The 14,973-nt window shown below is 45.4% G+C and overlaps 1 protein-coding gene and 1 pseudogene across 1 annotated transcript; one reads left to right on the plus strand and one right to left on the minus strand.

Moving 5' to 3' along the window:
* Positions 1 to 826: 826 nt before the first annotated feature.
* Positions 827 to 6,745, plus strand: LOC109751944 (disease resistance protein RGA2-like; annotated as a pseudogene).
* A 332-nt stretch (positions 6,746 to 7,077) lies between these two features.
* On the minus strand, positions 7,078 to 10,279 carry LOC109751945 (sphingosine kinase 2). The gene is made up of 10 exons (XM_020310808.4): positions 9,805 to 10,279; positions 9,276 to 9,398; positions 9,071 to 9,171; positions 8,628 to 8,700; positions 8,423 to 8,509; positions 8,253 to 8,330; positions 8,095 to 8,165; positions 7,734 to 8,003; positions 7,499 to 7,621; positions 7,078 to 7,378 (listed from the first exon to the last, which is right to left on the minus strand). Exons 1-10 carry the CDS (start codon positions 10,154 to 10,156, stop codon positions 7,181 to 7,183), a joined length of 1,476 nt encoding a protein of 491 aa, XP_020166397.1. The 5' UTR covers positions 10,157 to 10,279; the 3' UTR covers positions 7,078 to 7,180.
* Between the last annotated feature and the right edge of the window lie 4,694 nt (positions 10,280 to 14,973).

Here is a 14,973-nt window from a genome sequence, read left to right on the forward strand (position 1 = left end):
TGTTACTTTTGATTGGTGGTGCTTGTAACAGTTACCCCTTGTGTACTGAGATGCACTAGCATCCAATAGTTTCATGTACATTCAATAATCTCATCTAATAATTTTGGACCCTGATAAGTGTCGAACGTCAGGTACGAGCACATGGTAACTCCGAACATTTTTGAGGGCAAGTTTAGTTACGTGCGGATGATAACTTTAGTTCGCAAGCATGGCAACTTTCGCATTTCAGTTTATTTTTGACAGAAATTTGCCTGTGTATCACTGGAATTTGCCATCCTTATATGATTGAAATTGTCATCGAAAAACGTCAGGGCCGGAGTGCCACGCACCTGACGTGTGGCACTTACCATTTTGGTAATTTTGTGGAGGGCTAAGCTCCATAATTCCGTATTGTAGCTGAACTTTCTGCAGTTACTTTTGGAAAGGTAATTGGAGGACCCTTTGTCAAGACTGAGTGAATAGTTAAATGTGCTCACTGGGAAGTGAAGACATCGCTGTCGACTAGCAGTCCCGGTGAAAAGCTTTGCCAGAATGGTGGTCGCAGTGTGATTCAACGAAAGCACAACGGGGCGCCAACAGTTTGGGCTGGTTCGGACTGGAACTGAAACTGAAGCAAGACGAGGCACATTTTGTTGCTCAGAGACGTGTGACCTTTTCTTGAAGAATCTTGTTTTGGATACAATGGAGTACTTTGAAAATATGAACAGGAATAAAGCAATCGACAGGAATGGACAATCTCTGGAGAGAGGAGAAGGCAAGGTAGGATCATTTGGGACAGTAAACAATTACAGTGGCCAAGCCCTGGTGCACGGTTAGCTGAACAGAAGGGCCATAGGCCATCAAATCTTGATGCTGGTCCCTGCCGTACGTTCCTTCCATTCTGGCTACCACCTCGCCGTCCACGTCTGCGATGCCACCCTGTCTCGGATCCTCCACAAGTTGCCCCGGTGAATACCGAAAGGATTTCACCTGCAGAAGGCAGAAGCAGTGGAAAACAAATTCAACACTGTAAGTTGATAATCAGGTTGACAGGGAAAAGATGGCTATAACCTTGAGATATGTAACATGTGCCAAAGCCAAAAGATCAAGCCTTCGGACAGTCTTTCAGTAGGACTGCATCCATGTAGCTACCTGAGAACTGGATTGCAACCACACACAAATTACACCAATACTTATTCTTGGCCATCGCTTGCAGAGATAAGGCCTTGATCGTGGTCGTGGTGGAGAAACAGAAAGAGACTACCAGCTCCCAGTGCACCTCTGGATCAGATATTTTGCTCTCTTGTCTTGCTGTTTGGTGAGCTCTGGTTCTGATTTCTCTTGTATTACAACACTTCTCCAGTCCTCCTCGTTGGCAACCTTGCATTACCGTCGCCGCCGTGGTGGCTCCAGCAACGATTCTGTCCTTCACTCCTTCACCTCTGTAAGCATTCCAACCTTCTATGCTATTTAGTTTCCCCTGTACAGATAGTTCCGTCCGCACAAAAGAAACAAATTTGCTTGCAGGGCTCTGCTTTAATTTTTCTTTTCTTTTCTAACATACTGCAGTAGACTAATTTGTTTTGTTGTTCTCCGCTCCGACGGATATTTTCATCTAATTGATGTATCCCATTGTTTGCCTCATGAAGTCTTTCTAATTCCCTGCCATTTTGTCTATTTACACAGCAGCCAAGATCTTTGTGTTCGCAGTGCAAAAGCCATTTTCCAATCCCCAACGAGCAGTCCCCTGTGATTCCATGACTGGGGTGGCGCTGGCTGGCTTAAAGTTGGCTGCATCGCCAATCCTGAAGAGGCTCCTCGCTGATGCCTCAACGTTCCTTGGGGTGGACATGGCAAGTGAGCTCCATGAACTGGAGACCACAATTATGCCGCAGTTTGAGCTGATGGTTGAAGCAGCTAACAAAGGCAACCACAGGGTCAAGTTGGACAAATGGGTCCAAGAGCTCAAAGAAGCCTTCTACAAGGCTGAAGACCTGCTGGACATGCATGAGTATGACCTCCTTGAGCGCAGAGCAAAGACTGGGAGAGATTCCTCGCCACTGTGTGCCTCATCCATCAGCACTATTTTGAAGCCTCTGCGTGCTGCATCTAACAGGTTATCCAATGTTCACCCAAAGAACAAGAAGCTACTTTTCCAGCTGAATGAATTGAAGGCCATTCTAGCGAAAGGGAAGGGGTTCTCTGAGCTTCTTTGTTTACCAGGTGGTAACAGTGCAGAGAGGCCCATTATTCCTCAGGCCACATCATTACCACCTCTGAAAGTAATAGGTCGTGACAAGGATCGCGATGATATAATAAACCTTCTTACCGAGCCGGTTGCTGTTGAAGCTAATTCAGCTGTATATGCGGGTTTGGCCATTGTAGGAGCAGGAGGTATGGGAAAATCCACCTTGGCACAACATGTTTACAATGACAAGAGGGTACAAGAACATTTTGATGTCAGGATGTGGGTGTGCATCTCACGCAAACTTGATGTCCATCGTCATACACGGGAGATAATCGAATCCGCAGCTAAGAGGGAGTGCCCACGTCTTGATAATCTGGATACTCTCCACTGCCAATTAAGGGACATACTGCAGAAGTCAGAGAAATTCTTGCTTGTACTGGATGATGTTTGGTTTGATGATTCGAGTAGTCAGATGGAATGGGACCAACTGTTAGCTCCCCTGGTTTCTCAGCACAAGGGAAGCAAAGTTTTGGTAACTTCTCGACGGGATACATTTCCTTCCGCTCTTTACTGTGAAAAGGTGCTCCGTTTGGAAAGCATGGAAGATACTCAGTTCTTGGCACTCTTCAAATACTATGCCTTCACTGGAGCACAAATTGGAGACCCTCCGTTGCTTGAAAGGCTAGAAGCGATTGCAGAGGAGATAGCTAAAAGGCTTGGACAGTCTCCGTTGGCTGCAAAAGTTGTTGGTTCCCAGTTGAAAGGGAAAATGAATATCTCTGCCTGGAAAGATGCTCTGACTTTAAAGATTGACAACTTAAGTGAGCCTAGAATGGCTCTGTTGTGGAGTTATCAGAAGTTAGATCCACGTCTGCAGAGGTGCTTTGTATATTGTAGTTTGTTTCCAAAAGGGCACAGGTATAACACTGATGAGTTGATTCACCTGCTCATAGCGGAGGGGCTTGTTGATCCGTGCAACCAGAACAGGAAAATGGTAGATGTTGGAAAGGATTACCTCAATGAGATGGTTTCTGGGTCTTTCTTGCAACAATTTCTGAAAGATTTTTGGACACATACTACATTATGCATGATCTTCTTCATGATTTGGCAGAGTCGCTCTCTAAAGAAGACTGTTTCAGATTAGAAGATGATAAGGTGACAGAAATACCATGCACCGTCCGTCGTCTGTCTGTTCGTGTTGAGAGCATGAAACAACACCAGCACAGTATCTGCAAGCTACATCATTTGCGCACTGTTATCTGCATTGACCCACTTACAGATGATGTGAGTGATGTTTTCAGTCAGGTACTTCAAAACTTGAAGAAGTTACGTGTACTCTATTTGTGCTTCTACAATAGTAACAAGCTACCCAAATCTGTGGGTAAGCTGAAACACCTTCGGTATTTAAACCTCATTAAAACTTCCATTGCCGAATTGCCTGGATCATTATGTGCTCTTTACCACCTACAGTTACTTCTGTTGAACCATAAAGTTACGAGTTTGCCTCAGAAACTATGTAAATTAAGCAAGTTGCGGCATCTTGAAGGGTATCGTGATCTGGGATACAGGGTGTATGAAGTAGCTCTGCCTCAAATCCCTTATATAGGCAAGCTAACTTCGCTCCAGCATGTTGAAGATTTTTGTGTGCAAAAGCAGAAGGGGTATGAGTTGCGGCAGCTCAGAGACATGAAAGAGCTTGGTGGCAGTTTAAGAGTCAGAAATGTCGAGAATGTCACTGGAAAGAATGAAGCCTTAGAGTCGAAGCTATATCAGAAAAGTCATCTTGGAAGCTTGGCCCTTGTCTGGAGCTGCAATAATGGCATGAATGCAGATGACAGTTTACAGTTGGAGATTCTAGAAGGTTTGATGCCACCGCCTCAACTGAAAGGCCTCGAGATCGAGGGTTACAAATCTGCCACATATCCAAGTTGGTTACTTGAGGGTTCGTATTTTGAGAATTTGGAATCTTTTAAGCTTGCCGACTGCAGTGCCTTAGAAGGCCTGCCACTCAATACCGAGCTCTTCAGGCATTGCTCAAAACTAGAGCTCGAGAATGTCTCGACTCTGAAAACGTTATCGTGTCTTCCAGCAGCCCTCACATGCTTATCAATTAGCAGTTGCCCACTGCTTATATTTATTAGCAGTGATGAGCTAGAACAGCATGATCAGAGGGAAAACATCATGGGAACAGACTACTTGGCATCACAACTTGCTTCGATATGGAAGGTGGATTCTGTATTGGGAATTAAGGAAGTATTATCGTCTGAACATTCATCTCTGAAGCAAATGATGGCATTAATGGATGCTGACATGTCACATCTTCAAACCATTGCAAGTGCTCTAGAAAGAGAGAACGGCGAGGTAATGCTGAAAGATGATATAATTAAAGCATGGATATGTTGCCACGAGCAGAGGCTGAGATTCATTTATGGAAGAAGCATCAGCTTGCCGTTGGTTCCACCGTCAGGTCTTTGCCAACTTCATCTTTCTTCGTGCAGTGTTACAGATGGGGCATTAGCTGTTTGCCTTGGCGGCCTCACGTCACTGAGAAGTTTGTTCTTAGCACAGATCATGACTTTAACTACACTTCCGCAGCAAGTGGTCCTCCAACATTTGACAAAGCTGGACTTTTTGTTCATCAGATATTGCTGGTGCCTCAAGTCATTAGGAGGCTTACGAGCTGCTACCTCTCTTTCAGAAGTTAGATTGATTTCCTGCCCTTCTTTAGACTTGGCACATGGAGCAGGTTTATTGCCGTTGTCTCTTGAGGAGCTCTGTATATATGAGTGCATGGTTGCAGATAATTTCTTCAGTAGTGACTTGCCGCACCTGAAAAGTCTTAGCATGTATGGCTGCAGAAGCTCCACTTCCTTGTCTATCGGTCATCTGACTTCCCTTGTATCCTTATCAGTGGGAGGTTTCCCTGATCTGTGCTTTCTTGAAGGCTTGCCATTCTTGCAACTTCACCACGTACATTTGACAGATGTCCCGAAGCTCGTTGCGAACTGCATTTCACAGTTTCGGGTGCAGCAATCACTCTATGTTAGCAGCCTCGTGATGCTCAACCACATGCTCTGGGCTGAAGGTTTTACAGTTCCACCATTCCTATCTCTCGAAGGATTCAAGGAATCATCCGTTTCGTTTGAAGAATCTGCAAAATTCACATCCGTCAAGTGCCTTAGATTATGTGGGTGTGAAATGAGGTCCCTACCAGGAAATCTGAAGTGCTTCTCTAGTCTGAGGACACTCGATATCTATGACTGCCCCAACATATCATCTTTATCAGATCTGCCATCCTCCATCCAACATATATGTGTTTGGCGTTGTGAACGCTTGAACGAGAGCTGCCAAGCGCCTGACGGAGAAAGCTGGCCAAAGATTGCGCATATCCGCTGGAAGGATTTCAGATGAACTGTTGTTCGGATTCACAACTTACAAATAAATGGAAAGGTAAATGATCCACCGGCCTTTGCAAAAAGATAGTCTTTTTGATGTCTGCAAAAACAAAAGATAGCCTTTCGTAATAGTTATTATTTCATTTTTTATCTTTCATATGCTTCATTTATTTCAAAGTTGCATTTATTCTTTTGTTTCAAACAGTAGGCGCGAGATCTATCCCCTCTGGTGACCATGTCTCCACTGCGTGTCAAGAGTTGGAGTGCCTCAAGCTCACCCACCCTTCAACTCTCTCGGCATTGCCACTACTGCCGACCCCTCAGGATCCCTTCTACGTTGATTACTGAATGCATAATTCTTCCACTTTCTCCACCCCCTGGACTGAGAACACGTTTCTAAATTTGAATCTTGTTCTATAGTTATTGCCGTTGTGTTGTTATCCTGAAGTGTTGCTTCTGATTGGTGATGCTTGTACTAGCAGTTATCCCTTGTGTGCTGAGATGCACTTGGATGGTTGTAACAGTTATCTATCCCTTGTTAGCTGAGATTCACTTAGATATCCCATGTACTTCTGGAGGGCTAATTCCATATTGTAGATGAACTTCTGCAGTTAGTCTTGGATGAAGGTAATTGGAGGCCTCTTTGTCAAGACTGAGCGAATAGTTGAATATACACTTGCTTTGAAGATGAGAAACGTGAAGTCTGAAGAAGTTGCTAGCGACAACCAATTCAGACTCACAACTATAAAGAAAAAGGTAAAGTTTTCCCCAGTGCTTTTGTGAATATGAACTTTTGTAATATTTGTTTCATTTTTTTATCTTTCAAATGCTTCATTATTTTCAAAGTTTCATTCGTTCATTAATTTCATTCAGCAGGCCCAACATCTTTCCCCTCCAGTGACCTCGCCTTCACCTGCTGCCTGTCAAGTGGAGTGCAGTGCCTCAATCTCACTTGCACTTCAGCTCTCTCTGCCGCCTTGGACTATTGCTGCATGCTCGCTCTTCCTTCTGAACGGCTCCACCACCAGTGATGCAACACTTGTCTAAATTTGAGTATCTGTTCTACAGTTATTGTCGTTCATTTGTTATCCTGTCTTGGCGTGTTACTTTTGATTGGTGATGCTTGTAAAAGTTACCCCTTGTGAACTTGAGATGTACTAGCATTCAATAATTTCACGTATTACCTCCGTGTCTAGATAAATCTAAGACAAGCTTCTTGGGACAGAGGGCGTAGTAGTACTTCTGGAGGGTCGAGCTCCATAATTCCGTATTTTAACTGAACTTCTGCAGTTACTTTTGGATCAAGGTTATTGGCGGCCTCTTCGTCAGGACTGAGTGAATATAGTTAAATGCGCTTACTGGGAAGTGAAGACATCGCTGGCGACTAGCAGTCCCAGTGAAAAGCTTTGCCAGAATGGTGGTCGCAGTGTGATTCAACGAAAACACAACGGGGCGCCAACAGTTTGGGTTGGTTGGGGCTGGAACTGAAACTGAAGCAAGACGAGGCACACTGTGTTGCTCAGAGACGTGTGACCTTTTCTTGAGAGAATATTGTTCTGGATACAATAGAGTACTTTTTAAAATATGAACAAGAATAAAGCAATTGACACAAACAATCTCATTTGGGACGATATACAGTGGCCAAGCCCTGGTGCACGGTCAGCTGAACAGAAGGGCCATAGGCCATCAAATATTGATCCTGGTTCATGCCGTACGTTCCTTCTCCTCTGGCAACCACCTCGCCGTCCACGTCTACGATGCCGCCCCTTTTCGGATCCTCCACGAGCTGCCCCGGCGATAACCGAAAGGATTTCACCTGCAAAGTCAAACTAGTAAGAAAAAATTCTACTGATGAACCACTGTATGGAAGAAGGTTGGCACGGTGTTTGAACTGCTGTAAGTTGATTATCAGGTTGACAGGGAAAAAATGGCCGACCTTGAGGTACGTAACATGTGGCGATTTCACGTAGCTCCCATCGCTCATCTTCAGCAGCAGAGCCAAAAGATCAGCCTTCGGACAGTCTTTCAGTATCACCGCGTCCATGTAGCCATCTGAGAACTGCATCACAGCCGCAACCATGCATGTCGCACAAATTAAACCAGCACTTGGTTTTGCAGAAGCAAATGGAGCTTGATCAGATTAGCATTGGGAAACAAAGACAAAATATTACCTTGGCTTCAGGAGCTGCCATGGCGTTCTCGGCAGCCCATGGCACGTTGTAGACGCACACACCCACAAACGGGCCATCGATGGATCTCCAGTCTGAACCTTGAAACTCGGCCCTAGGACCTTGATAAGAGCACACCCGAGACTCGCCGTTTTGCTCCACGATGGGAGTCTCGGATTGCTTGACAGGATCTCCGTATGCCTCGTAGCCCGGGGCAGGCACGAAGTGGACACTTCCGCGGTATCGGCGCAAGTTCATTATGCGAACCAGAGCCTGGGATCAGTCAAAAAGAACTCGTTACAATGTGAGGCATCGGTTTGCCAAAGATTTCAAGTTATTACAAAGGAACCAAGATTATACGCACATAAAAGTCGAACCGCGCGCTCCCCATCCACCTGTATTTCTCGGACTCGATGTCAACATCCGCCACCAAACCTGGAATTTTTCTGAAAGAGTCAGATCAAGCATCCGCAGAAGCTCCATTGGAATTTGACAGACATTGTTGAGTTCATGGTTGCGTACCCCAGGTGGTTGACAGCACGCTGAAAACAATCTTCTCCCCTTGCGCTATAGTGCAAACATCCAAGGCCTGCTTGTGACCTGTGCAACGAGAGAGTTGTTGTTTCCATCAGATTTCTCTATTTGAAACTGCCGTGGAAACTTATATTATGTGCCTGAAAGCATACTATGACCTCTGATAATGGCAAATACGGCGTCTGAAACTGAGCACGTCTCGCTGGCAGCATGCAGAAGCGATTTGGCCATGCCGTTTCCTGTGCCTGCATAAATAACAAGCCAGCACACATGTTTGAGCACTTTCAGAAACTTTTGGTGCTACTAGTGTCTGACCAAAGATCGATTGTTATTCAGCCAAAAAAAAAGATCAGTTGTTTTTACCAGCTGGAACTACCCCAATTGGCATTTTTATTGCTTCCTCCCAGTCTGATCTTTGCAGAATCCCATTCACAAGCTACATGCCAGAAATGTCAGCGTGAGAAGAAAAAAAGTAGGAATCTTACAGCATGTACGACATTTCTATGTTTTCTTAGTAGATTTTTTTCTGCGAATGAGTATATTTGAAGGCACTAAAAACTGCTCGAGCTAAAAATTGCATCAGATGCTGTTAATATCTCTCTGTTTTTTTTTCGTTTATCGCCAGCCTTCCAGACAAGATGATCAAGTGAGATCCATCCATTACCACTATTATGTGAAGTCAACTCGCAGCTGCATATCGGATGCCAACCACTGGAGTCAACGCTGTGGATTCGACCCCTGTCATGCCGTGCCATGCCACAACCATGCAAACCTAAACATGGTATAGAATATTGCGTGTTACCAACCTCCACGAGGACGCCATCGCCGCTGACGCAGACGATCCCGTCGTATCTCGCAAGGTCCAGAGAGGACGCCACCTCCCGGGCATGCCCCCGGTACCGGGTCTCTGAAACAAATTAACAAAACCACGGACCAGACGGATCAAAATAACCGCAAGAGCCAAGAATGTAGGAGAAGAAGATCAATTCAAAAAACCATGGAGAACCTTACCTTGCATTGTGACTTCGACGCCGGCGGCTTCGAGCAGGGGCTTGATTTCTGCCTCGTAGATCTTGCTTGCCCGTCTTTTGCCGCCGTAGGGGTTGATGAGGACGAACAATCTCTTGGGCCGCCCTATTATCACATGTTCATCACAAAATATGAATCGTTTACGCAAATGGAGCATCGCATTATAAATAGAACCAGCTGATATAATCCCATAAAAAGTTACTAGTTGATAAAACAGAGGAGCAGCTCGTCACATCTACTCCTCCGTTCCTAAATATTTGTCTTTCTAGAGATTTTAAATGGTCACCACATACGGATGTCTATAGACATATTTTACAGTGTAGATTCACTCATTTTGCTCCGTATGTAGTCATCATTTGAAACCTCTAGAAAGACAACTATTTAGATTTAGGAACGGAGGGAGTAGATTGGAGAAGCAGTGTACATCGTCAGAGGAATCGAAAAATCCGAGACAGTTTGGGCTGGTCGCGTGGTGACCGGCACGACGGACGGAGGCACCAAAGGCACGTACCGAACGAGTCCAAGCAGCCCCGTAGCGTCCCGCCCCAGGCCGCGGCCGCGCCCTCGCCGTCGGCCATCTCGAACACGTACTCCCTCCTGCGCCTCTTCCCTCCAGCCTTGGCGCACGGCGGAGGTCTCGCCGCGTCGTCCGCCACGAAGGCCCTGACGACGACCTCCTTGCCGCTCGCCACGGCTCCGAGCACGTCGGCCTCCAGCGAGAGGCTCCTCTCCGCCGTGGCTCCGGCGCAGTGCCACCGGAGCTCGGGGCAGCCGCCTGTGGTGGTGGAGAGCGTCGCTTCGGCCGGCGTGCCGTTCACGCGGACCTTGGTCGTGGCGCCGCCGGTGGCTTGCCGGTCTTCCATGGCGGGGGGAGAGAGCTAGAAGAGCGTGAGATGCGAGATGGATTTTTTTTGGCGCCGAGTTGGGCCCGCGCGGCAGGGCGGAGGAGTTGGAGATAGCTTGGAGGGAGATATGGAGATGCGGATCGATCGACCGACCCGTCTACGTACGCGTGGGTTCCCGACTTGCGTGCTGCTCGCGGGCTCCAGTGATAGGCTTGTTGCCGAGTATTTTGGACAAGAAAGAAAATGTACGTTATCTTTTACTTCTTTTTTTCCTTTGGAAAAGAAAACGTACGTTGTCAATAGAGCGTTTTAAAACTTTTTTTTCAAGAAAACCTCCGATTTATTCATGATGCCATGATAGTACAAAGAACACAGAAATAACAAAAATTACATCCATATTTGTAAACCACCTAGCGACAACTACCAGCATTGGAGCGACCCGAAGGCGCGCCGCCGACCGCCGTAATCGTCCCTACCTCACTAGAGCCGAACCAAACTTGTTGCACCAGATGGGAAGATGTTATGCTAAGGTCCCACAGGACCAACGCATCAGAGTAGCAACCGTCGTCAATGAAGAGAAATATGGTAGATCAAAACGATCCAACCTATAGAGTATAGACACATGAACGAAGAAGAACAAAGACTGGATCCAAGCAAATCCACCGAAGACCAACACCAACCGAATACCGCGAGATCCACCGGAGACGTACCCCCACACGCCCTCCTACGACGCTAAAGGCATCACCAAAATGGGGGCTAGGCGGAGTGAACCTCATTTCATCTTTAGGGAGTTGCCACGGTTTTGTCTTCCTGAGCATGACACAAACCCTAAATGAACTCACAAAACACCTAAAAATGGAACAAGATCCCTCCCCCCGGCAATGGCTGAGGTCCACCACGCCTCGATGGCCCTAGGGCCTCCGGAGACGAGGCAGGCTGGAGCCGGCGGGAGGCAGAGGAACCCTAGCTCCGATGGTTAAGTTTCTTGTGATGGAACTAGCCCACTAGTGTTCAAAACTTAGACTTGGCATTGGTGCTCGCATTTTCTTGAATTTCAGACATTCCGACGAAGTTTGTTCAGTGGGAGGAGACGTCACCGTATACTACGAGGCACATGTGATGACTTTGTCAATCTCAAGATGTTGTGACGTCTCGGTATTTCAGAGGTGCTCATAGGGTAAGGTGTGCGTGTGTTCGCTCACAGGGGTTAGTCTACGTGCATGTATGTGAGCATCTACATCTCAAGTTCCCACAATTTTCCACGATTCTTCAGAGGTGCTCTTTATATGATCATGTATCTCAATTTTCCACGTTGAGAACTTCCCCTTTGCATCATACAAAGAGGGGTGTGGCTTGAAAGTTTTTTTTTAGGTTTTCGTGGTGATGGTTTAGGGAAGTTTCATCCATATTCGCTTGAATTGATCCTCGAGGGTAGGGTAGTGGTAGGATGTGCATAGAGCTTGGCCACAAATGGTATAGCCACCGCCAAAGCGATATTATCACCACTAGGGCTTCCTGATGCCAATCTTATCTCTACCGCATGATCAATCATCGTTTGAAGGTCGATGAATTGTTTATCTAATGCCTTATTTAAGTCCATATAGATATTATCTTCTCATCTTGTGATGAGGTATCCACAATTTAATCACTTAGCTATGTGGACTTAAGTGCCACTTCTTTCCCTTCTTTGGATGTCTCACTCTAGGGCGGTTCAGCCAAAAAATAGAGCACGATGCTCTAATATAAATTAAAAGGATCGAGATGGACATAAAGGGATAAATATGTACAACTGCAAATTTTAGTTACTTATTAGCAATTTTAGAAAAATGCGAAATATAAAGTGAGTCTAACAGTTGCTACGAAGATCAAGTGCTAGCACAATATGATAATAACAATATGGTGAGCAGAACAACACAACACGATAACAAGTGCAAGGTGAAGGGACCAAAGTAACCACAGGTAAGAGCTATGGTTAGGGATAATCAAAACCCCATAGACTGGGATGTATCCCGGTGTTCACTTCTTGGAGGGATGCTAGTCACCATTGGATGGGTGGGTGTTACCACGAAGGCACACTAACACTATTAAGGCTCACCCTATTCTTCTCGAGATATCACAATAGATATTCGGGATAAATCACAAATTCATTTCTCATCGGAGCACTCCTATCTTGTTGGAGTCTCCAATCTCCAAAAGTAACAGGATCAAGGGTGAAATGCTCAAGATTTACTCAAGTCACGTAATTCCGTCGTGATGTGGCCTCCAGTGCCAAAGTTCCGTCGCCATTGGAAGAAGTCAGACCAAATTTTAGAACTCCACCAGGTAAAGTCTTGATCCGTTCGGTCGCGATGAAACAAGCAAGTTTGGAGTTCAAAGCTGCTACGTGACATTGGGTCGTGAAAAGGGTGCACAATGCATGGTGTTCTTATTTTGGTCAAGTACTACTAGTACGTGGGAAATTCGAGCCTTAGGTAGTTTCTGAGTTAATTAACGGTGCCGGATAATTAAATTAGTTATTTTGTTAGTTGGGATAGGAGAAAGAGTCTGTGTCAGTTGTAGCTATCTAGGAAGTCGGTTTGTAAGCCTATATAGGGCCAGTTCTTTTGGGCGATTCTTCAGAATCGCCACCTTCCCAGCTTCTCCCATAATCGTCACTCTATTTTTTTTACAATCCTAGCTTATTAGACCTTAACTAGGTAGGTTGTAAAAAAAAAATGAAGTGGCGATTCTGGGAGAAGCTGGGGAGGGGGGTGATTCTGGGAGAAGCGCCCAAAAAAGCTGGGCCATAAAGGGCGGGCTACGGCGGTGTCTGAGGTTAGATTTTTTTTTTCATATTTGTTTTGACCGAGAGTTATACACACAAAACGTCCCAGGTCAGGGGACACCAAATATTGTCCCTGTTGTTGATCCGTGTGGATTTTGTTGTTGCTGCGCGTGGAGTTGATTCAATCTACTCAACGCTAGTTTCGATCTTACTATCTTGCATCTTTACTCGGTCGGAATTTCTTGTTGCTGCTCTTAGTACCGTGAAAGATCAGGTTAACGAACGACTCATCATTTAGTCGAGTTAATGACGAGTCCTTATCAGTTGGTATTCAAAACTAATGTTGTTCACGTACTGTGTTGAGCAAGATGTCAACCCCGGTCAACAAGGATAGCGAGGCTACTGCTGATTCTGAGGAAATTGTACGTCTAGTGTATGCGGATGATATTCCTCAAAGTATGTGGGATGGTTTTGACCACACGTGCAACTACGTCAAGCAATGTCATGACGCGCTCGAGGTGAAGCTTGGCAAAAGGATTGATGTTCTGATCGCCCGGTTCAACGATTTGGCGGACACCATCAATAGCCGACCACTAATTCTGCACCACCACATGCTACGCTGGTTGCTCCCCTGTGTTATGCACCAGTGGCTTGCGATGGACATGCCACCATGCATGATCACCGTTTGGCAGCACAACCACATGCTGGAGATGATGGCCTTGATGATGGTGTTGATCATGAGGCGGGGTACGCGCCATGACAACGACACTTTGAGCCCCGTCCTAAAGCTTCCGCTCGTGGTGGAGCGCATGACCGTGTGGGTCAAGCTGCGCGTGTTCCTTTGAATGATGGAATTGGGCGCATAAAAGTTTCAATTCCTTCATTCTTCGGCAAGTGCGAACCAGAAGTCTATTTGGAGTGGGAGATGCGTGTTAATCAAATTTTTGATGCCCATCATTATAACGAAGAGAAGAAAGTTCAACTTGCGGGAATTGAGTTCATCGGTTACGCACTAATTTGGTGGAATCAAATTTGCCGGTCGCGACATCGTCCGATGACTTGGCGAGGGATGAAAGAATTCATGAGGCAATGTTTTGTTCTTGAGCACTATAGAAGAGATATGTACAACAAGTTGCAATGGCTCTTTCAAGGTAATATGAGTGTTGATGAATATTACAAGGAGATGGAGTTGCTTATGATACGTACAGGGACAACGAAGGATCTGGAGGCAACCATGCCACGTTTCTTTAACGGGCTGAACATAGAGGTGCATAATCGTGTAGAAATGGTGGTTTATTACAACATGCAAGATCCTGTGCATCGAGCTGTCCATGCAGAGCAGCAAATTAAGCGACGTCAAGCTAATGTTCTTCACGACACCACTTCTAACTCATGGCGGCGTTCTCAACAAAAATTTGATGAAGTTGGCACTAGTTCTAAGATGGCATCGTCGAATCGATCCAATGGTTTTATGCACAAAGATGTTGATAGAAATATGCCCTAAAGGCAATAATAAAAATTATTATTATATTTTCTTAATCATGATAAAGGTTTATTATTCATGCTAGAATTGTATTGACCGAAAACTTAAATACATGTGTGGATACATAAACAAATACCGTGTCCCTAGTGAGCCTCTACTAGACTAGCTCGTTGATCAAAGATGGTTAAGGTTTCCTAATCATAGACATGAGTTGTCATTTAATAACGGGGTCACATCATTAGGAGAATGATGTGATGGACAAGACCCAACCGTTAGCATAGCATATGATCATTCAGTTTATTGCTACTGCTTTCTTAATGTCAAATACATGTTCCTTTGACCATGAGATCATGCAACTCCCGGATACCGGAGGAATACCTTGTGTGTTATTAAACGTCACAACGTAACATGGTGATCATAAAGATGCTCTACAAGTATCTCCAAAGGTGTTTGTTGAGTTGGCATGGATCGAGATTGGGATTTGTTACTCCGAGTATCAGAGAGGTATCTCTGGGCCCTCTCGGTAATACACATCATAATAAGCTTGCAAGCAAATGACTAAGGAGTTAGTTACGAGATGATGTATTA

The sequence above is a fragment of the Aegilops tauschii genome, chromosome 3, assembly GCF_002575655.3.
Source record: "Aegilops tauschii subsp. strangulata cultivar AL8/78 chromosome 3, Aet v6.0, whole genome shotgun sequence".
In the NCBI taxonomy this organism is placed as follows: domain Eukaryota; kingdom Viridiplantae; phylum Streptophyta; class Magnoliopsida; order Poales; family Poaceae; genus Aegilops; species Aegilops tauschii.

Bases quoted from the DNA above. Each gene is read 5' to 3' on its own strand.
- LOC109751945 (XM_020310808.4), bottom strand. From the start codon at position 10,156: ATGGAAGACCGGCAAGCCACCGGCGGCGCCACGACCAAGGTCCGCGTG. The intron at 9,399-9,804 runs GTACGTGCCTTT...ATGTGATAATAG, and splicing joins GGGCTGCTTGGACTCGTTCG to GGCGGCCCAAGAGATTGTTC. The intron at 8,166-8,252 runs GTACGCAACCAT...GAAAAATTCCAG, and splicing joins CGTGCTGTCAACCACCTGGG to GTTTGGTGGCGGATGTTGAC.